A 25,337-nucleotide genomic window follows, 5' to 3' on the forward strand; every position below is an offset into this window, starting at 1 on the left:
GAAGAAGGCAGTGTGTCAGCAATCCTGCACTGTGAGCTTCAGTGAGTTTGAATTTCACAGTGGAAACTGTTAGCTCATCTTCTGTTTAGTTTCTGCTGTGTAGATGACAAATATGCCTCTCTCACATGAGTGCTCAGAGCAATGAGCCTGTTAAATAAAAGCCATTTAGCAGATCCTATCTTCCCCTGATGGTGCTGAGCCACAATACCAGGGCACAAGGCTGCAATCAGCAACTCATATATGAGGTATCCACTGAAAAATTGCAACAGAAGAACGTTAGCCTCCCCATCGGTCTCAAACTCACATCATTACAAGAGAAAGCTTTGCAGCATGCGTAGGAGATTTTCTGCAAGGCTTCTTCTCACAGGGAAGAAGCATGGGATGGGACTGCATTGCACACAAACTCTGCTACTGACCAGGACAAAGAGAAAAGATGAAGACTGAGAGCTATAGAAAGTCTTGCTTGTTTATTAGGACTCAGCTTTGCCTGGTGCAATACAGAACAGGTAGGAAGGACACCTGTCCCATGCTAAGTAGGACAGAGAGGGGTCATACCGGAGTGGTTGAGCCTGGCGGGATATAGAAGAGGGGCACTCCATTCTTGGTGCTCTCAGGAATGGTGAAGTGCTCCGGTACTGTGTCAAAAGACTGCAGATGAACCAACATCTGATCTGTCTGGTTGATGCTGGAAGAGAAGAGGTGGTTAAACACCAGCCCATGTTTTCCCCTTCAATGCCCCAGTCACTCCATGCCTGCACACACAGCACTCCCTGGGTTTTTGGGAGCCCATGTGCATCAGCACAGCTTCCTACGGTCAGACTGGGATTCAACGCCTGTCTGCAAAGAGAATGACAGGGAATTCAAGTGTAACAGTCAATGCAAAGACACATGAACAAAGTTGGGAAAGAAGGGTATGGAAAAGAACCTGCAGAGTAGTGGTGAGCAACAGTCATCCTGGACAGGGAACAATTATAACCCACAAACCCCTGAAGGCTCGGAGACATGAGGTGCTTTCTTAGCACGACTGTGCAGCAGATACTGCATAGGAGCGTGCTGTACTACTAGCCTTCACAGCAAGGCAGTGCTGCAGGAACACATCGCCTCCATGGGATGGCAGTCTGAGAGCTGAGGACTGGGACTCTCAGGAAGCAACCAATACCTTAATCATGAGGCAATCTCACAGACTAGGTCACAGACTAGTTTGAGTCATTTGCTTGGCCAGAAGGCAAGTTCATTGTCAGATATGCCTTTTCCTTGCAAGCACATTCTTTTCAGATCCTGAGCTGGGAAGGCTGCCTGCATAACCCACACCCCAGTACATGAAGGAAGTGACTTCTTAGTTACACTGGACTCAGAACTGTTGGGGAAGGACCAGCTCACCTTTGCAAGGTGTTCCAGAAGCGCCGGATAACTGTTGTGCGGTACAGACTGGTGATGGGTTTCCTCATGGTGCAACTGATGTCATGCAAGATGTCATAGCTCCCCTCCATCGTCACCTCCACCCACGTGCTGCGCTTTGATGGGTCCAGAGGCCAAGGTGTCACAGCTAAATACTCTATCCTCATGTTATGCTTCCAAAGCAGCACCAGTTTCACCTCCAGCTGAGATCCACCTGCATGAGAGCAAAGTAATCATCTCAAGTATTCTGCAAATATCTGAGCTATATCTCTAGCCAGGGACTCCCAGTTACACTGAGATTGTTTGATCGCTATGAGGAAGACAAAGCAATCTAACTGCCTGCCTGCTCTAATCATAGAACAGAGAATATCTTGAGTTGGAAGGGATCCACAAGGATCAGTGTCCAACTCCAGCTAAAGCTATTCTCCCTTCCGTCCAACAGAGGGAAGCTTTGCTAGCACTGAGCACTTGGTGAACAGTCCTTTAAATGTAAACATACAATCCAAATTAGAGAAAGCAACTGAAACTTGGGGAAGGTGCTGACACTTGCAACGGGTTACCATCTTTGCAGCCTCAGCTTTGCTTCCAGGACTTTCTGCTTTGCACAGATGAGCAAGGACTTTAAGCAACAAAGTTTTCTTGTGAGCTGTTTGCAGAGTTAATCTATCCCACTATAGAAACATGGACATTTTGTTGGATGCAATAGAGCTTGATCAAGAAGAACCTGAAAAGTGAGGCCGAATTCCTGAACTAAACTGTATGTTCTTCCTGCACAGAGACTACTTCATACAATCTAGAACATCAAGCATCAAAACTTTCTCACCATGTTTAATCCCTTCCACTCAGCTCCTCTCAAAACTAAGAAGCTAAGACTGAATATTCACTGGTTCTTCAAACTGCAGTTTTCTCTCTATGGGCTGGCCATTGCATCTCTAGCACAAGTAATTCAAACACCTGACAGCAAGCCTCACTGAACAAGAGGAGCAGAAAACTATCAATGCACTGCTGACCATGCATATTTATTTGTACCAAAACAGCTCAGTGAAACACATTACTTTCTCTAACAGCACCACGCTGCTGTTTCAACTGCTCAACCATTTGTTTGATGTCCAGCTTGTCCTACAGTTTGCCAGACTTGCAGCATTTATGAGACAGGTGACTAGGATCTGCTGGAAAGCGTACAAACAAAGTCATCAGTCTGGATCCTATGCTTCCTGCAGAGCTCCGTTTGTTACTGCCATTTGTACATTAGGCCACCGCTTTCAGAGGCTGATTACACTCCATTGTAAAGCAAAAAGTCTCACTTTTTGCCCCTACAATCCTCACTAGGAGGCTACCTTAGAGAATCTGCCACCCATTGACTTCCAGAAGTACATGCCCAGTTCATGCTTAGCTGTTCTTTTTCTGAAATGAATTTTATTCTCAGAAGCTTAATTTCCAGGAAAATCAATAAAGATTTTTCTCCCTAGTGCACACTCTCTATCTGGTTTTAGCTTTGACTGTGAAGGTTAAACCAAACCATAGTCATCGTCCTGTAACAGGCTATCCATTCCTCTTAACAGCCTCAGACCTTTCTGTGCTGCAAGGAGTCATCTTCTTGGGAAAAAAAAAATTATAATCAAGGATGCGTAGTATATTCCATCTGTATTCCACTGCGACCTTTGCAGGGCCTCACATTTTTCACAACAAGTTCTTTGCATTTGCCAGGGTTCTACCAAGTGTTGTTTTCACATGAAGATTGCTTAGCTTGTCAAATAGACTAAAGAAGAATTGATAAATGGGTGTCCTTCCATTTCACACTGCCAAACTGCCTCTCATTCCTAATGCTGTAGTCATCATCCATTGCTTTCTGCATAACATTTTGGTTCTCATAACAAAGCCTTCCTACTTCATCAACAGCAAACATGATAAGTAAATTCCTACGTGGTTTTTTTTTTTTTTTTGCCTAGGTCATTAATGAAAAATATTTCCTACTTCCAGCTGTGTTTCCATTAGTCACCTTGGCTTCGTTCATATCATCCAACACAAGCAAAGCTGAAAACACAGGCAAAACGCTTGCTTAGTTTGAAGTCATACACCAATGAATCTTTAACCTGCTCTTATTACTAAGCAATCTATTCCTGGTTCTTGACTTCATAGCTAACAAAGGAGTTTCTTGCTTTGATCTCCTTCATAAAGTCTACAATGCTATAAAGGGACAATAATAGCAGGGTGGCAAAGTCTTTGGCTACACCAAATGAGAATGAGCCCAAAAGCAGCAGCCATTGATACGGAAATGTAGAAAAAAAGCTACTCATCTTTGGAAGGCCTCAGGTAGGCAGAGATCTCCAGGAAGAGATGCCCTCACCTCCAGTGACAACCCTAAAATGAGGTCTGAGAAGGGGTCAATCCTGGCTTGACCCCTTCCAGACACTCAGGTGCACAGCATCTCCTGGGTTGGCCCTGCCTTCACACCAGGTGCTCTATCACTGGTTCAGGCTGTGACTTAGCATTTCCACTACCAAGTCCAGCTCTGGTTTTTAAACAACTCACCTTGCCTTCTCCCTAGCCAGCCTGTGCTCAGCCATTTTTGGACTGGTTTCACAGAAGATAAATTTTCAAAAAAAGTCCTCTAAGCACTCCTATCCTGAGCACACAGCAAAACCACACAGACAGTGAATCACTGTTTTTTGTTGTTACAGACAGCAATCCTCTGACGCCGTCCCAAAAAGAAACAGAAGAGGAGCTGAGCTCCATCACACCCCACAGCCTTCTGACGGAGCTCCTCTGCCTTTCATGACGCTCAGTCCTTCCCCTTTCACAAGGGCTTCTGTATTCCCAACTAACTATAGCAACTTTTTAAACACCTAAATATCTGAAATCAAACAGTGAGGGTAACCAGAACACTTATAAATACCACAAACAACCTCTCCAGGCACCTCTGAGCACAAAGCTATTTATTCTGTTCTGCCTTTGGCAAAGTGAAGCAGAAAAGTGACAGTGTCAAAGTCCACAACTGCACTCTTTCCTCTTGCTTCACAGCCAGTTGGCTCCTTAGCAGCTTCTAGTTGGCAAGCACTAGCAAAAGCTTTTGGCAATCCAGGTTAATTAACTGTTCTTTGTTACACACTTCTTTGCAGAAAGGCCCAGAGAGCTCTGATAAGCCAAGCATGCTTTTCTTTTGCAGAGGCAGATCTGGATGTCTGAACATCTTGATCTTTTACACAGTCTACTTTAAGCTGTTAGTTCAATAATTTTTCTGATCACAGTCAGCCAATCCCCAGGGCATTTAGTATTTCCAAATTATAAGTAACACTATCTGCCTCTACACTGAAGGCTGACACAGAAATACACACTGTATTTTTGATAGCTCAAACATTTCATTTTGATTTCCTCCTAAAAACAACAAAAACAAAAATAACATTGTGGAAACACACAAACTATTTTTGGCTAAGGAAGCCCTTGAGCTGCGAACAGATTCCAAGCACTCAAAGGGAAGACAAAAGAAAGGAGAAAAGGGATGTTAAGGATGCTTACCCCACTTTTATTCCTCCCCACACACCTGCCCTTAACTATTCAATTCTGAAGGAAACAACAACTCAGTACAGCTGCTCCTCTGCTCTTCTAAAGACAATCAGCCAACTCACATCCAGCAGCTAACAGAAGGCAGGCAGATACCTAAGGAAAAGTGCATGAAGCATGCTAACCACGCGCTGATATTTCTAACACATTTCCAGAACCCAGAAACTTGCTCCTTTACAGCAACCTGAGCCAGAGGTTGTAGCTCATTCTTGCGCAAAAAGGTCCAACATGAATTTGGCTGACTGCTTTCTGAACTATTCACACTTGCTGCCTCTTCCAGCACTTCTCTACAGAACTTCACCATCATCAAGAGCACTTCACCACTGTTGCCAGATAACAGGAAGGTTTCTCCAGCGTCCTCCAAACTTCAAGTGAAGTGGTTCATAAATTACAACAGACATAACAGTGAGCACAGCTTGGACAGGAATTGACTTGTCAGATATTTCACAGACATCCTTAGAAAAGGAGAGCACAATGGACCTAATCTATCTGGCCTTACTGAAAGCACCTCCTGCCACGCCTGGCAGATTAGTGAATACAGTCTGCAGATGCTACCAGAAGAGCTGTCTGAGCAAGAGACCTCAGTAGAATCTTAATATTAATAGAAAACTCCCCAGGCAAGAAATTGGAGTATTCCCTGAAGACCAACTGCAGAAATTACCTTGTGTAATTTCTGTAATTACAGAAATCTTCACCAAAACAAACAAACAACAACCAAACCAACATCCCCCAGAACTGGTTTAGATTCATTCTGCTTGTTAAAAAAAACAAAACAAAACAAAAACAAGCCAGAAGAATTGTAATTTCCAGTCATCACATAGAGAACTGACTGCTTTGCCTGGAGCAATAGACTAATAGAGATTAGATTAATAGAAATTAATAGAGATTAATTTAAAACTACTATTGTCTGAAGAGCATTTAAGGACTACTGAAAACCAAGCAAACAAAAACAACAGCCATAAAGCGTAAAACTCAACAACTGAAAGCAAAGGTGCATAAAAGGCACAGGCATTTCTAAGCTAACAACTTAATGCCTCCACGTGATTCGCTATCAGATTGGGTACTTTACTTCAGAAGCAGAGAAGTATTAGCAGTACTGAACAACGCACTGACAAAAACTACATTTACAATGCTCTTATCAGCTGTTTCAAAGAAATAGCAAACTGGAAAAAAAAACTGCTGTTAAGATAAATAAACTGAGTAGAAAGCCTGCCCTTGCAAAAAGAGCCAGAACACTGGTCTACTTAACCTGCCAAAAGGACGGTTATAAGGAGAAAGGCATTATTTATAAATAAATACAATGCTGGAGGAGGATAAACTTAATTAAGGATAATAAAATCACACAGCTCTAATTTGGTCTGAGCAAGTTTAGAAAGAAAGCTTGAGAAAGAACTGTGAAGCTCTAGGACAGTCTTCCAAGCACAGCATGGAATCAACTTGCATGATCTTAAGACAGACCACAACAAAATCATAGAAAATATAGCACGGCATGTTTGGAATTTTCAAATTGTGTCACAGACTTTGATTTTCTGATATAAAGAGCATAATGAAGACATTGGATCACCCCATGCTATGTATGTTTACACCGTGTTTAATAACCCCATTCTTCAGAGCTTCTGAGGTCATTGTGAAGGTCAAAAATATTTTCTTCCCTTGCTTGCAATTCGTAACTTATATTTAGATTTTTCTTATCTCCCCTTCAGTTAAGGCACTAGCCAAAGCCAGAGAAGGAAAGTTAGGTAGAGTTTACTGGCATACTTAGGATACTCTCAAGCCCCTTGCAGTCCCCTAGTCAGTGGCTAATTCTCAAGGTGCCATCTAGCAGACTAGACGAGAAAACAGGACCACTGGGTGCTTTTGAGCTCTTCTGGTATTACAGATCACAGTTCTGACTTATCCAGCATTTCCACCAAACATCTTTGGTTCCAGCCGTTTCCCTCTCTAGAAAACTGTAGTTTAGAGGGTTTAAATCTTTGTCACCTTTCGTGATGTTGACCTCACGGATGCTGTAGCCCTCACGCAGGCGGACTGAGACAACGCTCACGAGGTCAGCATGCACCTCCTTCTCAGTGTGCTTCTTCCTCCGCATCGCCAGAGCAGGGTTGCTGCTCGCAGACACCAGGTGCTCATTGAACAGTCTGTGCTGTGATACTGCAAAAAACAGACACAGGGTTTTGAGCAATCAGTTCCCCTACTCTTTATCCTAAAGCTCTCCCAAAGGGCTGTACAGAAACTGCTTGAAATACCCACAAGCCTGAAGAACAGTACTTCTTCAGGCACCATTTACGCCCTCTCCAGGTTCTGCAACACAGCATGGCCAAGAGGTCTGGGAGAGAGGCAGGGTGGAGCGAAGCTCAGACTCCTTTGGGACAGACTTTGTAACAAGGCACGCAACAGAGCAGCATGTTTAGCCTGGACAGACAGGAACTGCAGTGCTGTTGCAATAGTTACTCAGGAAACTTTTGGGCTTTACCCCTTTCCCTGGAAGACCTTGAGCTTTCAGGTACTTTCTAAAAGGTATCTGGATGTGGATGACTTAAGTTTAAACCACTCACATCTGTTCTTTTCAAGAGTCAACATTTCAAAGTCCCAGGCCAGCTCTCTTCAAACTTTTCACAGTAAGCAGTTTCTGCTGGCAAGTTACAGACAGCACAGATGGCACCAGCATCACAGTCAGGCATGAATGGGTGCTTCAGTGTTTGATTAGTAACTAATCTCTCTTGGCATACTTTCAGGCATTAACATATACAGTGTAAGAAAAAGAGAGACATTTGGGGTGGTACTCAGGGGTCCCATTTTTCAAGCCAAACTGCCATCTGCAAGGCTGATGAGGACAAGCCGGCCGGGACGTCTCCATCTGTGAGCTAGTCAGTGTGGAGAAAAGCCTGGAAGAGGGTTTCTCACCCACTCCAAGTTCCCAGTTTACTGAACAAAGTCCAAAGAAAGGAGGATGGTGCAAAATGGGACATTAGTTATCCCCAGTCCACCTAATTCCTAGAACAAGGAGGGCAGTCACAGATTCATCTGCATGGCCCAATAGTGCCCAGACCCTACAGGAGGCAGAGTTTGATGAGGGCCAAAATAACAAGCATCCTCAGAGCCCTCTGTCTCACACAGGCACAAGCAGGCAATACTGCTTGTATGAGAAAGCAGCGCTCTTGCCAAATCACACAAATCACTGACTTTCATTTGTCCCCACAATACTCACAATGGCCCAGAGGGGCCATGGGAAATATCAGCATAACCAAGCTTGGGGAGTCACCCCAATGACTGGTGCTGCAAGACATTCATCTGCTGGAAGGACAAGAACACTCCTCACCACAGTAGTATTCTGGATTCAGGGACTCCCCAGTACGCAGAAAGGAGTACAGCAGAAAAGCCTTGTGATATACATTCAGATCCAGGCTCAGGGGATCCAGTTCAGGGCATGTGGAGAGGTAAGCACCAAAAGTGGCCATGGCAATGAATTTCATCAGTTCCACATTGGGAACGTGGCCAAAGCTGCAATCGTATGAGTAGACACCGCCCACCTAAGGGATGGATAAAGAAGAGACCTGAGGAAGTACAGCACTGCTGAGGACAGGGGAGAGGACCAGTGAATGATTCAGACAGAGAAGTCCTCTCTTCCCCTCGAGAGATGAACACACCTCACAGAAACTCATATTCAGCTCTCTGGCAGGCAAGCATCCCGCGCGTCCCCTGCTAACAGCATATGTACCTGGACAAAGGAGCAGGCCACAGTGCCACTGCGGAGTTGGTTGAGTAAAGTCTCACACACAGCTACATCAGGAACACTAGTCACACCATCCGTAATTATTATTATACCTGCAGAGAAAGCAGTATCTTAGAGCATCTTCCATCTCAAACAGCTATCACTCCCCTGGTACATGCAGCGGGAATAAATTTTAAGTAGGGCAGAAGTAGAAATCAAAATCTTAGGACTGTCTGAGTACAAAAAGCCTTGGGACTGACACCAAGAGCTTCCAAGGTGTTCTGGGGCTGGCAAGCTTCTTGAGCAGGTATAGTGAAGCACTCAAACTGGGCTGGTTCTGCACACTCAGTTACTCCAAGCAACAGTCACAGTCGTACTTCCTCCCAAACTCCCTAATGCAGATGCATGATACGAGAGCAGTACTGTTCTCCTCCCCATTCCCACCAGTGGCTCACAGAAGGGTCCACGTGCTGGCCTTCACAAGATTCATGAGCCAATGACAGGAGGAGAACATCCCTCCACAAACAGCTAGGCAACCTGAATGAAACCAACCTGCACTGGAGTTTGAGGGTAGTAGCTGCAGTGCCAAGATCCCCTGTCGAACCATGCTGACAAGGCCAACATCAGCAGTGACAACAGACACGCTGGGCTTCCTCCCAGAAGGCTCCTGCACATCACCAGGGCTTTCTTGGCTCAGGGGTGATAAATCCACCTGGGAAAGGAAGAAATGAAAACAACAAAAAAACACCAATATCATAATTCCCCACTCTCCCAAACGCCTTCAGTTTAGCAATTCCCACAGTACTACAGCCTTGGAGCACTTCAACAGACTCCACTTTTAGCTTTAGTTTTCAAGTTGTAGTCACATGGTCCCCTTATAGCAGTTAGGCAAGGATGCTTGGGATGGAAGAGAACAATGTGCTCAGAGCTTTATTACATATGTTCATTTCTAACAAGAAAGATGAGAAACGTCAGCGTCGCTCAAGTTTCTTTGCAAAGCACAGCAGCTCTCAGCTCAAGATGCTGAATGTCTCTCATCTTCCTCGTCATCTGAAAGAAGCTGCAGCTTCTCAGCATTTACTCAAGCTCAGAAACGCAGAAGACACTGAGACAACTATAGCTCATCTACAAAGCACAGCAGCAGAGGGGGGTAAGGAGCTTTGTAAAGACGAAGTCCAGTGCCTACATGCTTAACTCTGTTCAGACAGCACTAGTTATGCAGTGCTGCCATAAGCAAATGCAGGTAGGCTTCTGTGAAAAACACTCCCCAGGCAAAGCCTGGAATTTGTATAATTACAGCTCTGAGGAACCTACTATGTACACAGTCTCCTCATCTCCAGAAGGTTCTGGCAGTTCAACCCTATAATAAACTATTGCTTCATTTTTACTGCTAATGCAGAGAATGGATGAGACCCTCCCTAGCAAAGCTCCACAGACGACTGAAGCTGGGAGAAGTTAGAACAAGTGAAACTTTTGTTCTGTACAAATGGGAGCAGTCTGTCACTGAAAGTTAAAAAAAAATGTGACTATCTATCACTTTAATTTGCTAGCTGCCTTCAATTCAGCCACTTGTTGACAACAATCTAGCCAATGCAATTTCAAAAGTGAAAACAAAAAAAGTTTCAGTTGCTGCCCTTCCCCTGGGGCCTCCCACCTCCACCTCACAGCCCGTGGCAGGACCTGCCAGTTTCTCTGGCCTGCAAAGGCGTCCCTTACCTCCATTTGCATGGAAGAAGTTAGAGGGCAGTTGACTATGAGAGAAAAACTGCAGCGCATAGGAATGCATACAAAGCACTGCAAAAACACCAGCTGCACACACAGGAAAGCTGTGCTTCCTGTAGTCCTCCTCCTGTTGCAGCACTGATGGTCTCAGCATTCAGAGACAAACATTTCAGCTCGAGTGTGAGACGTTGAGCACTTCAGATACACAACTGCAAGAGATCACCAGTATCCTCTTGCTCACCTGGTTGAGATTTTTCTTTTTCTTTTTCTTTTGTCTTGTTTTGCCAAATATTAAAAAATAATTTTAAAATAAGGACTAAATAATTATAACCAGACCAACACTGCCTTTGACTGCAGAAAAAGTCCTCATAGATATGATTCTGACTCTAGATCAGCATGGCAGTACTGCAACATAACCTTCACATTCCTTGTTTCCAAGATTAGGGAGATGATCTTGATGAGAAATCCACAGACACTCTGAATCCCTAGAAAATTTCATTTTTACTTTCCTCCAGTGCTATTTCCATAGCACTGTCATTAAGCTGCTGCCACCTATGTCTTTGGCTAAGGAACATTTGCCAAAGGATTCAAGAGTATTAGAAACTGCTCCAGTATACTTAGTTTCATGGTTTGTTTTCCTGGTAACAAAGAAGTGTTTTCACTCAAGAGTGCATCCTACAGCCTGTTGGATGATATAAAAGTCAACAGGCTGCTTTGCCACACTTTATTTAAGCACTTCATTGTTATCATTGGAAAAGGTAACTGTTTTCATTAGTCCTTCCCTTAAACATTTACTGGTTCTGCTTTTCTCAGATTCACTTCTCATTATTAGACCCCACAAAGTTCTCTTACAAACTCCTTAGCTGCTCCTTCTTCAGACTTACAACAGTGTTCCTCTATTTGCCACTCCACCTTCAGGGCTCCACAGTACAGATCTTTATTTAGCCAAGAAACCCCATCCACCTCTGACCTCCTCACCTGTGGTTTGGGTTCATACTGTTGCTGGAGCATCTCTGCCACTTTGTTTTCAAAGGCACACAGCTGTGTGTAAACTTGGTGCAGAAAGGCTTCTCTCTTTGTCTCATCCAGCTGACAGCCCTGGAATAGCACCTGGCCCAAGGACACACACATCAGCCAAAGAGTTTTATGGTATCAATCCCTATAACACAGTTCAGACACGTCCCTTACAAAGTAGAGCGTAGGCCCCTTGTCACTATTCCTGTCTGGGGCCAACTGCCTGTATGCAACAGAATTCCATGGCATCTGCAGTGCACTTTGTGCAGATGCTCACAGCTCTGGGAGATATTGCTCTTAAGTGAAAAATTTCTACTCTTTTGCCTTCTTCTAAGAAAAAAATTAACACGGGATCCTTGTTAGAAGGCATTAACTCTGGCCTGACATTTCTAAAAAAGATCTGTTTCTTCTAACTCACCTACTGAATGATACATTTCTCTTCTAGTAAGTGGCTGGACAGTGGAGTAATATGTTGAAATTAAGGAAGGAGGAGTTAGAAAGGAGTTAGACTGGACATTACAAAAGAGGCTGAGTGATACGACAGGGGGAGCTTGCCTCCACAGAAGTTACCCATGCTGGCTGGCACAAAGATGCCATTTATGGCACCATGGTACAGGCAATTTCTGCCAAAACCAGGTATCACAGAACAAAGAGGCAAAGAGGATACAACACCAGAAAATTGAATATGACATGAAAACACTGTAAGATGGAAGGGAACAACACAATAACAAACTTCAAAAACCTCACAGGCATGATAGGCCAAACTTCAGTGTATTGAGAAGACCTGCTCTAGCTCAAGTAAATGAGAGACTACTGGGGGGTTGCCCTCTCCACTAGGGGAAGTACATTTCTATCAATGCAAAAAAAGAACTAAGTTTGTACAAAGAGGAAATTGTCGCTGAATAAACCACTGCTACACAGTTGAAGAAGGCAGACAAGCTTTTGGACACCTTTTCCTGAATGTTTCAAATTACAACAGGCCAAAATGAATTAGTCAGTAGAAATTAAAATAAAACAAACAGAGCAACACCAACAAAAACACACAGTAGTCATGAGGGCAAAGATTCCCTGTGCTCTGAGAAGGGCCCTGCTCTCCTATGAGAAACCTCTGCTTCCTCTCAGAAAAAAGAAGTTGATCACCTATGCTTCTCTGTCGCAGCAGGCTGCACATTTTAAATAACCAAGATTGCAACACCCTGGTTACCAGAGCCCAGCTAACAGATATCCCTACTTTCCTCTGGACTGACAGAAAACCAACGCAGCAAGCTGCTGAGGCAATGAGATGCCAAGGGCAAGACCAAGTTTTACCTGGTGGGATTGCAGACCAATGATGGAGGAGTACGCCTGGATGGTGACAAAGATCTCAGGCTGATAAATAATGTCTGAACCAGGGATTCGGAAAGGTCTTAACAATCCCACTAAGCATCGGGAAAGAGCATGAAACACTTCATCAAAAATGATCTCCCCTGTTGAGTCATCCTACAGAAACAGAAGAGAATTACAGAATCATTAAGGCTGAAAAAGACTGCTAAGATTACCTAGTCCAACTGCCAATCCATCCCCACCATGCCCACCAACTGTATTCCTCAGTGCCACATCTCCATGGCTTTTGAACCCTCCTCAATTCTTCTGACCACGCTACTTCTGATACAAGCCAGGTTGCTTTCTTGGCCGCCCAGATACAGTGCTGGCCACGTTCAGCCAGCCATCAGCTAACACACCTAGATCCTTTCTCTCTATGAAGCTCTCAGCCACAGTGCCCCAAGCCTTGCACAAGGTAAACAAAACAGCTTTTACATCTTCTAGAATCTGCAGTCTCATCGCACATACCACACAGAGACAAGTACAAGCCTCCTTCTGCAACAGCAGCTGCATCAGAACGAACCCTGCAAACAAAGGCCACACATTCTGCAAGGAAACAGGATCCATTGCAAGGCTGTGTCATGAGCAGCACCACCTGCTTCACCCCTCGGGAATACAGAACCTCTGCAGAAGTGACAACTAATGCAGAGATGCACAACTTCTCAGCAGAGGGAACCAAGCCCAGTCCTTCGGCACAGAACACCCCAGAGAGGCAGCTCGTGGACTCACCACAATGCCAGTGGAAGGGCTCAGATCAAGCTCGATCACAAAGCGGTACTGGCGGGCCAGGAAGGTGACACGCGTGGAGGGCACCAGGAGGTAGGGCCGGGGCTGGACGGGCTCATCCGGCTGCCATCCATTGGGCAGGATGCTGAGCACATCCAGCTCGTTTTCTGACTTCAACTAGAACAAGAAGTGAAAGACAAGCAAGAGACATCACGCCAAGCCAAAGGACACACCATGATGCGGGGCCACCACCCACCCCTGCGGCACTCCCCGGCCCCCACTCACCAGCTCGGGCTCGGGCACGGCCCAGATGACCTGGTGGAGCCGGCTGAGGACCCAGGCGAGCCGCACGTTGCGGGAGATGCGGTAGTCCTTCTTCATCAGGAGGAAGACGTGCCCGGCCTCCTCCACCTGCAGCGCGCAGAACACAGCGCCCCGTCACTCCGGGCCGGGCACCGCGACAGCCCCCCAGCCCCTCTACGCCCGATCTCAGGGCTGCTACAACCGCGCCTCGCACCGCCCCGCAGCCCGCTCACCTCCGCCTCGGGCCTCTCGGCAGCCGCCATGTCTGCCCGGCGCCCCGCCCCGCGCCCTCTGCCCCGCGCCCTCTGACCCCGCCTCTGCGCGCCTGACCCGGAAGTGGAAGGCTCCTGTAGCAACAGGGCCGCGCCGCCATGCAGGTGAGGGGCTGCGGGCTGGGTTGCGTTGCGCCGGGCCGGGAGGAGCGGTAGGCCCGCCTTGGGTCCCGCGAGCCGGGCTCCGGAGGAGCCGAGGGCCGGCGGGAAGGAGAAGTAAAAGCAGTGTTTCCGGGCGGTCCAGAAAGGCTGTGCTTTCCCGGCTTGTGACAGGCACGGCGCAGCACGCGGGAGCGGGATGCTGGGCGTCCCTCTCTACTGACAGTGATTGAGGCCCGCCTCGAGTTGTGGTCGGTTCTGGGGCCATAATCAAGGACAACGAGGCCCCGGAACGAGTGCAGAGAACGGCAAAGGGAAAAGTGAAGGATGTGGAACAGAGGTGTTACGGGGAGCAGCTGAGGGAACTGGGATGGTTCAGTCTGGAGAAAAAGCTCAGATGGACCCCATCGCTCTCTGCAGCTCTCCAAAAGGTTGTGGTGAGGTGGGGGGCAGCCTCCTCTCCCAGGTAACAGCGATAGGATGGGAGGTGATGGCCTTAAGCTGTGCCAGGGGAAGTTCAGGTTGGATATTAGGAACAATTTCTCCTCCAAAGGAGCGGTGATGTGGGGGCACAGGATGCCCAGGGAGCGGTGAGGTCAGCGTCCCTGGAAGGATCACAGAATTGGAGATGTGGCACTGAGGGATGTGGCCAATAGTTGGACTGTATGATCTCAGTGGTCTTTACCAGCTTTTATGGTTCTGTGTCTATAAGATGTAGAGAATCAGCAGTATGGAAGATGTAAGAGAGGCACACATTTGTACAGTGGCACAGTAATGTTTAGTTGTCCCCTGCTTTCGAAATAAATCCCAGTATTACTTTGACTTCCTTGATTTCTTGAGCCTCAGGCTGATGTTTTCCTGAGTTACCCTCAGATAATCCTTAGAACTTGTTTCTAAGCGATAGTGTTATCAGGTCATAAATGTCAGTGTGTGTGCATAAAGTCAGGGTTGTTTTTTTTCTCTTTGTTTCACCATGTGTATCGCTTTATGTTTATTCTGAATTTCACCTTTACCTCCCAGTCATTCCATATCAGGAGTTACTTCAGCAGTCCCTCCCTTAAGTCCTATCTTTATTACCCTGGGACTATTCAGTGTTGTTAACAAACTGTCTGAATTGCTGCTTGAATATCTCATATGTCTGTGACGTGTAGAGTATTTATTTGAAGCACTGATCTTGGTGCACATGTGCTTTGCAGTGCTTAAACTTGCTTCCAGCTCTCATGGAGAGAGCGTACAAAAGGAGGAGACTCAGACTGCACTACTGCACAGTGTGTGTGCAATGTGATTTCATTCATTGTCTGTAGGGCTTCTTGGATAAGTGCTGGCAATGGGCCAGACCAGTTGTCTTGGTTGTGTGTGCCTGCCACCTCTGCAGTGAGATGCTGGCTCCCAGCCCAACTCGTAGTGCGGTCAGTGGTTCATCTTGCTCAAAAACAATGTGCACAGTAAGCATTAGACTTGTTTCTTAAGTGAACAGGAACAGGCTAGTCCTGTCACAGCATGGAGCAGAGCTGCAGTGCTGTAGCTGTGAGTTGTAACCTCCTGGTCTACTCCATGAATCCATGCTGTGGTTTGGGAGTGGATTTTAGTCACATTTATTCAGCCATTTCTTCTAAGGTAGTGAAGTCTCAGACTATGAATAAAGTAATTTCATGTTCTCTTAAACATGGGAGATACTTGCTGATCTCATGCTAGTTCAGTTTGTTTAAGCAGCACAAAGAACCCAATAGCAAGCGTGCAAGCAGACTGAGTCACCCCATCTGCTTTCCCAATGAGCATTCCCTTTCTATTATTTAATTGTATTGCTATGTCCCACCCTCCTCATGGATTATCATTGTACAGTCCACGACTTACATTAGCAGTCCATCAGGTTTGGGGCTTTAATTACATTTTGTGTAATTCTGTTGAATGAGCAAGAGCAGATAAGTTTCTTGAGAGTTTTTGCAAGCGTCAAAGATATTCTGTGGTATGTGTGACATCAGGTCCCCTCTCCTGATGCTTTGTGTGTCACCATACTCCCACTCAGCAGGGGAAAAGATTATTTAAGCAGTGCACCGGGGCAAAAGGCAGGAGATGATCTCTGCATGTGTCAGGCTATGTACAATCTGTCACTGCAGCGCCTTCCACAGCTGGTAAAGGACAAGGAATTTTTTAGGAGCTGGATGTGGCACCTTGACAGGAAGAAGATGAGAAATGAGGGTAAGGGCAGAAACTGGAGTCTTTAGGCCATTGATCTGATACTCGTTTTGCAAATGGCCATGCTGGGTGAAGACAGCACTGTGCTTGCATCTGCTGTCAGAAAGGGTTCAGAGAATGCTGATCTGCTTTGAGCTGGGAATAACTCACAAAGGTAGTGCAAGGTAACTCTGATTACTGTCTGATGTAAGTGATGTATAGTTTTCACTCATCTAGATCTTAAAAATGACAGCTAGCCATGGATTGACTCAGGTATAAGTTTCTTCCTAAATGTTCCTTCCAAGGAGGCAAGGTCAGAGTGAAGGTGTAGGGTTTTTATCTCTAGGGTCTCTGTTTTCTTGCTCTGAAAAGGGGTCTCTCTGTAGGAGAGAGTGGTGTATGAATGCGTGTATATGGATCCCCACTGTCATCAGAAAGGTCCTAAGCTTTGTCCTTATCCTTATCTTCCCTTCTTTTTTTCAGAGAGAGGAGAAGCAGCTGGAGCTGACCCTGGAGGCACTTATCAGCCAGGTGGCTGACCTGAAGAACTCATTGGTCAGTTTTATCTACAAGCTGGAGAATGAATACGATCGGCTCACGTGGTAAGGCATCTCACAGGGCACTGCCACTGATCACTGCTGAAGCTCTTCCCGACTCTGCTCAAAAAGTGTAATTAAAAGCTACTAACTCATTGTCCACAGGCTTACCTTTGCTTTTCATGTTAATGTTGGAGGAGCCATTGAACTGCCACCAGAAAAACAGTTGAGATTCATTTCTTCTGCACTGTGCTGTAGTACTCATACCAACACCTGGAATCTAGGCGCTTTATGGGAACTGGTGTAGTTGCTTGCATCTGCAGGGACTGGAAACTCTTTGGACAAAAATATCTTAGAGAACCACATATGCTGCAAAATAAGTAAACATTCTTTCTGCATTTCTTGACCTTTTTTGCTTTCTCTGGTTCTGTTATAAACTGCATTTCTATGCTTGTGTTTTTCTGGTTTGGCATGTTTTCTCAGACAATCTGAGAGACTTGAAAGGTGGTATTCTCTTCCTGGTGGACCATAAGGCTGATGTATCTTAACTGTGCAGTATCTTAGACAGTTTCTGCTGCAAAGATTCACAGACAGCATTTGTAGGCGATGAAGTCCCCAGAGAGAGCAAACTGAAGGGGATCTTCTTGACAAGATTATCCATTATTTTGCTTTATTATCCCTTAGTCTTGATAGCCAAGATATAAAAACTGTCTCTCTTGGCTGTGCTGCTTAGGAGTGAATATGGGTCTCAAGACTTCACTTTAGAATTTCACTGGGAGAGTTAGTGATAAGAAATGCACTGCTCCTGTGTATGTTACAGAAATCCCAAACAACTGCCACTTCCAATGATACTTGTAAAGTCCCTTGGCTATTTGCAGCATTGTATGTAGAGAGTCTGGAATCTGTCCACACCTACACTTTCAGCTCTAGGTTTTACTCTTTACTGTTTGGATAAATAAGAATGTTATTTCCTTGGTTCCCAGATCCTTGAATGAGGAACAGATAAAAGCCACCTGTGATATCTGTTTCCATGTTCTATTCTCTTTCCCAGGCCTTCAGTTCTGGACAGCTTTGCATTGCTCTCAGGACAGCTGAACACTTTAAATAAAGTGCTAAAGCATGAGAAGACCCCACTATTGCGAAACCAGGTTATCATCCCCTTAGTGCTGTCTCCAGACCGTGATGAGGAGATCATGGTAAGAAACTTCCCACTGAGTGTTGGACCTGGAGTGTCAAAAGCTGCAACATCCCTGCTTCAGTTTGCAGTTCTTTGCACTTTGGCGTTCCTCAGCTCTGAGTGTACAGAAATAAAAGGTTATGAGTAGTTCTTCCTTGGAGCTGCTTTGCTGGGGGGTGAGCGTACACTCACAAACGTTTGCTGTGGACATACTTTACAGGATATACCCGTGCTAAATACACTATTTTCATGAAGTCAAGGACAAAGGAGGTGGTATCTCACTGTGTAACTGGAAGGCTGCCTTACTTGATTTTCACTGCCATAGCTGTGCAGTTTGTCTGACAGTTACATCTCAATTTGCACTGATTATCATCTTACCAACACGAGGTGTATTACAGAACCTATAGCATGCCCTGGCAATATTCTTTGCTTGGGTGAGAAAGCATTTCAGTTGACTCTGGCCAAACTGTCAGGCAGCGTATGGGACTGCAGATTCCTGTGTGTTGGTCTGACCAAACAGACACAGGGCGAATTCTTAGACAGATCATTGAAACTTCCTAATGCTCCCCCAGGCCAAGGTTTTCCCACAGCATTCTACTAGGTCTTGTTCCAGTGTCCTGTGCTCTGCTCTTCAGCTGCCTGAGGGCTTAGCTGGAGGAGGGGACCCTGAGTGTGTGTTGTCCAACTGTTGCAGCGGCAGACAGAGGGGCGCGTGCCAGTCTTCAGCCACGAGGTCGTGCCTGACCACCTGCGAACTAAGCCTGACCCGGAGGTGGAGGAGCAGGAAAAGCAACTGATCACAGATGCAGCTCGCATTAGCCCTGATGGAGCACAGGTAGGTGAAGAAGAGTTTGATACTTCTGTCACTTAGTCCTAGGACTCAAGATGCCCTTTAATTCAGTTTTCTTCAAGCTTATAGCTAACGGTTTCCTTTGTTGGTATGCCCTCTTCTGCCTGAGATATCTCCAGATAGCCCTAGCTGATGTTTGGGTTACAAATCTCACAAGGGTACCCAGCTTACTGCCTGCTCACAGGAGGTGCTATCAGACCAGTCAAAGAAAGGCAAAAGCTGTAACATCCCAGTAGTGCCCTCCTGCATGCATTGGAACTGGGCAGTCTAGGCTCTGATACCAAAATATTTATATTTGGTTGCTCTAAAAAGAGAAAGATGGCTCATTTGCCTTGCTGACTTGTACGGCGTTGGAAGTATCCTGGTAGTTACCAATGATTTTTATTTTGCAGAAACAGATCCAAAGCCTAAATAAAATGTGTTCAAATCTGCTGGAGAAAATCAGTAAGGAGGAACGCGAATCTGAAAGTGGAGGTATGATGTTGAGGTGGAAATGGAGTACATGGTCAAAGTAGCTGACTTGAGAACAGTGGAAAAATAGGTAAAGCAGAGAGCCTAAAGAATGGGAAGTGAGGATGAGCACAAACAAAAACATGGAAAAGCGTTTTTGGGGGCACTCTCGTGTTTGGAGCAGTTGGCTTCTTCTGACCCCCTTCCTTGAGCAGCACACGCCAAGCTAACTATCAAAAAAGTAAATTCAGGACCAGCTGTGATAATTTTCAGACTCCATTGCCATAATGCTCAAAAACTTTTTTTTTCCCCACAGGATTACGACAGAACAAACAGACTTTCAACCCTACAGATACCAATGCACTGGTGGCAGCTGTGGCCTTTGGGAAAGGATTGTCAAACCGGCGACCCCCAGGCTCTGGAGGATCTGTCCAGTCGGGTCAACCAGGAGCTGGTGCCATCATTGCGGGGGCTTCAGGCATGCAGCAGGTGCCAATGTCAAGTGCACCTGCTCAGCAGCAGCCAATGCTGGCAGGAGTGCAGATGGCACAAGCAGGGCAGCCAGGTAAATATGCTGCACATCTGACAGTGACTGAAAAGCAGGAAGCAAGAAAGGTGAATGCAGATGTAGAGATCCTTCTCCAGTCACCTTGTAAATATTACCGAGTAAGAGGATCTTTTCTGTCCCTAAGGATTTAAGTCAGGGTGTAAAAGTGGATTAATACTTATTTAAAATTGTCTCAGAGTTTGAAGTAGATCCCAACTATCAGCTTCTTAACTTGCACTACAGTACCTGTTTAATTACAAAGTTTGTGAATGTAGGGCTCAGCGTGGAGAAATCACAATGTGTTTTGTAGGGATTATTTAAGTTGGGGGGGAAGGTGTCTGAAAAGAGCCAAAGAAGGACTTCATATACTTAATAGATTGCATTTATGTCAAGTATCAGGTGAAACACCTGAGCACAAGTAATTTGACTTTACTTGACCAGTACCTAGGCTCTAACCTAGTTACATGATTGGATCTTTGGATGTTCAGCTGAGGCTAAAAACATAAACCTAAGGAATTGCTAGGGAAAAAACACAGACACAGAGTATCATTGTATAAATCCATTAAGCACCAACATCTACATTAAACTCAGTTCTGATCTCTGAAAAACTAAACAAAAAACCAAGTTACAGTAGAATTGGAAAAGCTCAGGAAAGAGTGTCAACATTCAGAGGTCTGGAGTGGCTTTCACTGTGGCTTCTGAAGGAAGACTTCAGAAAGTTTTGTTAGTTCATTCTGAGGATAGCTACTGGACCTAGCCTGGAGGTAGGAGGAAGAAGGTATAAAAGCCTTAGAATCCCAAATTGTGTAAAGAAACTGCATGGAGTTTCCCACAGTATGGAAGGATCAGTGAAAGCACTAATGAAAATATTAGCTCTGCAGGCCTAACTTTGTACTGCCATACTAATGGAGATTTTAGGTATTGGATATTTTAATTGGTGTTTTCTTGCTTATTTAATGACTGTGTTGTTCAGAAATGAACTTGAGCAACGATATTAATCCAAGGTTAATTATGTATTTAGAAAATAATTTCCCCTGTGATTTGGAAACGAAGAAGTCCTCTGTGATTTCTGGCTGCACCCACAAACACTGTCTCCAGGATGGGAGGACATCCCATCTTATATGACTTCTGTACTTTAGGTTGTGTGCACTGCTTACAAGAACACTTGTCCAGCCTGTGTAACCACCACACCTCTTTTGATAAGAGCTGTACTGTTTGGCCAAAGGTCAGTCCCATTGTCTTGGTCCTCAGAGTGGCCCATGGTGGAGGCTGGAAGAGTGTAAGAGCAAGCTATATCCTGACAGCCACCTCTAGCTGTTGTTGTTCAGGGGTGTTTTAAGCCAGAGCTTGATTTAAGACCGGTGAGTGTAAGAGCCATAAATTTTGCAGTTCCTTTTTGAATTATAGTATTGAATCCTACGAGGCTTGTGACAATGTATCCCACAGTATTATTGTATGTTTGGCTTAAAATAATTTCCTTTTTTTAATATATTGTTTACCATAAGATGTTTCTTCTTTATCTGTGTTGTGAGAAATAGTCAATGACTGAATAATCATTTTTTCAGCTACCTTCTCCATTCTGTTTTTCACTTCTTGGAAGTCTGTTGTGTCCTCTTCCCTGCATCCATTTTTCTTTTTTTCCCAACTGACTCTGCTTAATATAAATTTGTGTGAGAAGTTTAATATAGTTTGGGTAATTTTTGTCTCTTCTACATAATTTCAAGACTAGGAGGACCGGAACTGCAGTTACTACAGTAACACAGATGTGGGTGAACCCTATGGTCCTGTTCACTCTTCCTTATGAAATAATATGTGAAAGTATTTGTCTTCTGATTGTTAGCAAACACTGACGAGACGTCAGGTTGAGGTCGCTTCCATCCCAAGCCGTTCTGTGATTACCTGCCAATTCATTGCAGGCAGTGGCCTGCTTTAGATGTCTTTGAGAGAGGTTAAACACTTCTATTCTATGACATATTTATTCTTCTCCTGCTATTCTACACTTTCGGTTCTCGGAAGTGACCAGATTTTGTTCTCATTTGAGCACACATGCTGCTTTTTGAAGGAGAGTTCTCTGAATATCCCTCCATGTGGATCTTTAATTGCTATCTTTTTAAAATTTTTGTGATAATCTGAGTTTTGTCTAACCCTGTACGCTTATCCTAGGCTGCTAGTATTGTCTTTGAACACACTCATATGTGTGATTGGTATCAGCAAAAGCAATAATGCCCAAGAGGTGCATGTGGTTAAGATAAATATAATGCTGTGTAGAAGAGGATACAGCCTATTGTGCTTGTCTCTGAAATAAAGCAGGGATCAGTTTGATTTCTTATGCCAGGACTGTTGATAGCAAGCTCTATGGGACTGAATGTGTCCCACGCTCCTGTTGGAGCCTCCTGAGAAGGTCTTAAGATGGAGCGAGGATAGAACTAGCAAGGGGACGTAGGTCCTGGCAGGAAACGTTGAGGAGATTTCTCAACAAAGAAAAGTGCTAATTTGTAGCAGAGAGTGATTGTATTAGGTCATAAGCTGAAGGGTGCTGTAGTAGTAAGCCTGATGTGGTGCCTGGAGCGGAAAAGACAAAGTTTGGGTAGGACTGTTGTACTCTTTACGCACTCTTGAGCAAATTAACTTTCTTAGTGCTGATTTTGTATTGCTCTTTATTTTTTCTCTCTCCAGGAAAGATGCCAAGCGGCATAAAAACAAACATCAAGTCTGCCTCAATGCATCCATATCAGAGATGAGCCAACATGAAGCAGACCCAGGGAACAGCAGTTACCCGCATTGTTTCTGCTGGACCCAGTGCATGTGGATTTCTTACAGAACTTCTCAGTCCCTTTGCATATATACACTACGTCCACAGAGCTGGGAGTGATGAGACCCTTCCCTGGGTTTTGTTTTAGTGCTGGGTGGCTTGTGTGGAGCTGCTAGTGGCCACGTCTTCTGGAGACAAGTGCTCTATTCACCCAGAGCAGAGGGCTTTACTTGTGATATCAATCCCATTTGCTCTGGGCCTAGCAGGAGGGCATCTACCCTTTTTTGATACAGAGCCTGGAGAGCTTCATGGACCACTCTGCTCCTTGTTTCTGTTGATTCAAGATGTTCCTACTCTACTCCCTGTTGAATAAAGACTTTGTTTTGCATATAGCGAGACACCAGTGTCCATCTCCTGAGTTGTAAGCAGTCTTATTTTTCTTTGGGTAAGGCAATAGAGAGCTCTAGACCAAAATAGACAAGAAACATTGGAGGCTGGATGCTGGAGGGTGCTGGAGCTGCAGGCTTGGGTGTGTAGAGGTATTATATAGTGAGTCAGCAGGGTACAAACATAAATAGTAAACATCTTGTTCTTTGTAAGCCTATCATGGCTATTCCCTGGAAAGCAGAATATTGGTGACAACTATTGTAGGACCCACAGTCAGAAAACAGCATTTCAAGAGCTGAAGCACTGAGCTTTTGTGTTCTGATGCTGCTGCAAATCCCAGCTGGATTTGATTTTACTTCTATAGTTTCCTGCTTCTGCATTCCTATAAAGTTTCTAAGCTACTTTAAAAGTAATTATTTGCTTCAGGGAGGTCTTTTGGTTCTGCTCAGGGTTGTAGCACTTCGGTTAACCAGGCCATGGAATCTGCCCATTTCTCTTTGAAACTAGGCATTGTGGAGCCATCCCTGTTCTCTTTCTGCCCTTGAGCTGTAACATATAATCTGCCTAATGAAGGATTCCTCTGCAAATCAAGGGTGGGGATGCATACCCCCAGAGCATACTAGTATGTGCTAGCTATCTGAAAGAGAATCATCTTGCTTCTTGCTGCTTTTGCCTGGACTTCCTTTTTGAATTGTGGTGAAAGCCAGTACTGTATTTTGACAGATGCTATTGCATCTGTCAGCAATCTTAAGGGTGAGGAAATCTCCACTCGGCAGATAGAGTCTGCAGCTGCTCCTGCACCGCTTGCCTCTGGACTGATCAGATCCATTGCATTGGTGGAGGCTGTGGGCTGTTTTCCCAAATGAAACTTTGGGAAGACTGCTCCAGAAAACTGTGACCAGAGCAGTTATCAGCCTTCTTAAACGTGCAGACCCTGGGTGTTGTTCACTGGAGTTGCACACCCTGTTGTGAATTAAAATCTATTCATCAGAGAAACACTTTGCCACATTATTCTTTCTTGCTGCTTAGAAGAAATCCTTGTGTTGCTGAGGTTTTGTGGATGGTGGCTTGAAAAGCACTGAGCAGGCAAGTAGGTAGTTTAACTGGATGCACAGTTTGTGTGATCAGCAAAGCAACCACATTATGAATGAATCCAGCTGCATGTCTGCAGCAGTGTCTTCCCTCCTAACGCAGAGCTCACTGCGCTGTCAGGGGCTACTGACTGCTGTGGGGAACCGGTGTGAAAGCAGGGGCACTCAGCTGGCTCTGGTACAAGGTTTTTAGGCAGTGCTGAGAGCTATATGACAGGCCGTACCCAGCAAGGGGCTGAGTGCTGCAGGGATGGCTGCTCCCTGCCCTAGCCCCCTCCTTGTTTTGGCTGGGAAGGAAGGCAGAAAAATGTCAGAGGAGCTTGCACCAGATCCGTGCTGCTTGTGATCATACATGGAGCCTCGGCTCTGGGAAGTTGCGTTGCTTTGCTTTGTCCCCCAGACTGGCTTCCTTATAAAGCTAAAATATGTCAGGACTGGGGCAGCCTGGAACATGGGCAGAGCTTGGCTGCCTGCCACCCACACTAACCTGGCCCTCTGAAAACGCCTCCAGTAGGGCAGGCCAGACCTTTCACACACTTGGATGAGAGGAAGGGAAATACGGGCAGGGTTTTTTTCCGCAGATTACAGCACTGGGGAGGCCGGCAAGCTCGCCAGTGTAACTTCCTGTATGACACAGCCTGTCCTGAATTAGTTCTTGTATAAATTATCGTTAGGAAAACAGTTGATCCTGAAGTGATATGACTGTGCAGTGGCTGGTAGGTTGCTGTAAAGGTTCGTTTTCGTTACCTAGTGTGCTCATGTGGATGCTGTGTTTCTTCCCTTCAGGCTGGTGGATCTTCTCAGACAGGGAACCCCCAGCTGTTAGTCTCAGGGAGAGGAGCCTGGCTGCTGGGATCAAGTCCTTGGTGATGATAAACTATGTTGATGGAGGTCTCAAAGCCTTTTGCTTTAAAAGGCATATATTTTTTTTCCCAGCCTTTGGCTCCTGTCCAAATGTTCTTAATGCATTTGTGTCCTCTGGGACGTGAGGCTAGGACACGCTATTCAAGCTGTGGGAATGGGAATTTCAAATGCAGTTTGAATTACCTTAACATCACATCTAGTTGCTGCCAGTGCTCAGATGTTTAAGCAGGGAATGGGAATAGGCCTTTTACCCATAAAGTCACACTGGAAATTCATGGTCCACTGACTGTAACTGTAGCCGCTAAGTCCTGTGGGGATTCACCTTTCCCAGTGTGTCAG

General features: G+C 45.3%; 2 protein-coding genes across 8 annotated transcripts in view; one reads left to right on the forward strand and one right to left on the reverse strand.

The window, feature by feature from the left end:
* Nucleotides 1-14,113, reverse strand: part of SZT2 (SZT2 subunit of KICSTOR complex) — a 54,053-nt gene extending 39,940 nt beyond the window's left edge. For 6 of the 7 annotated variants that reach the window (XM_052666018.1, XM_052666015.1, XM_052666013.1 and 3 more), the window contains exons 1-11: nucleotides 14,032-14,113; nucleotides 13,781-13,906; nucleotides 13,499-13,672; nucleotides 12,716-12,886; nucleotides 11,372-11,503; nucleotides 9,224-9,383; nucleotides 8,678-8,784; nucleotides 8,279-8,489; nucleotides 6,940-7,110; nucleotides 1,381-1,612; nucleotides 556-685 (exon numbers count right to left, since the gene is read on the reverse strand). In XM_052666018.1, coding sequence (XP_052521978.1) covers nucleotides 556-685; nucleotides 1,381-1,612; nucleotides 6,940-7,110; nucleotides 8,279-8,489; nucleotides 8,678-8,784; nucleotides 9,224-9,383; nucleotides 11,372-11,503; nucleotides 12,716-12,886; nucleotides 13,499-13,672; nucleotides 13,781-13,906; nucleotides 14,032-14,061 — 1,644 coding nt within the window. In that variant the 5' untranslated portion in view covers nucleotides 14,062-14,113. Of the gene's footprint in view, nucleotides 1-555; nucleotides 686-1,380; nucleotides 1,613-6,939; nucleotides 7,111-8,278; nucleotides 8,490-8,677; nucleotides 8,785-9,223; nucleotides 9,384-11,371; nucleotides 11,504-12,715; nucleotides 12,887-13,498; nucleotides 13,673-13,780; nucleotides 13,907-14,031 lie in introns of those variants that run through there. The other variant, XM_052666016.1, reaches the window with a different exon arrangement.
* MED8 (mediator complex subunit 8) lies at nucleotides 14,076-23,054 on the forward strand. The gene is made up of 7 exons (XM_052666020.1): nucleotides 14,076-14,175; nucleotides 16,828-16,946; nucleotides 17,932-18,076; nucleotides 18,752-18,892; nucleotides 19,300-19,381; nucleotides 19,674-19,922; nucleotides 22,581-23,054. Exons 1-7 carry the CDS (start codon nucleotides 14,170-14,172, stop codon nucleotides 22,643-22,645), a joined length of 807 nt encoding a protein of 268 aa, XP_052521980.1. The 5' UTR covers nucleotides 14,076-14,169; the 3' UTR covers nucleotides 22,646-23,054.
* The last annotated feature ends 2,283 nt before the right edge of the window (nucleotides 23,055-25,337 follow it).

Source organism: Tympanuchus pallidicinctus, unplaced genomic scaffold, assembly GCF_026119805.1.
Source record: "Tympanuchus pallidicinctus isolate F22 unplaced genomic scaffold, pur_lepc_1.0 scaffold7, whole genome shotgun sequence".
NCBI classification, from domain to species: Eukaryota; Metazoa; Chordata; class Aves; order Galliformes; family Phasianidae; genus Tympanuchus; species Tympanuchus pallidicinctus.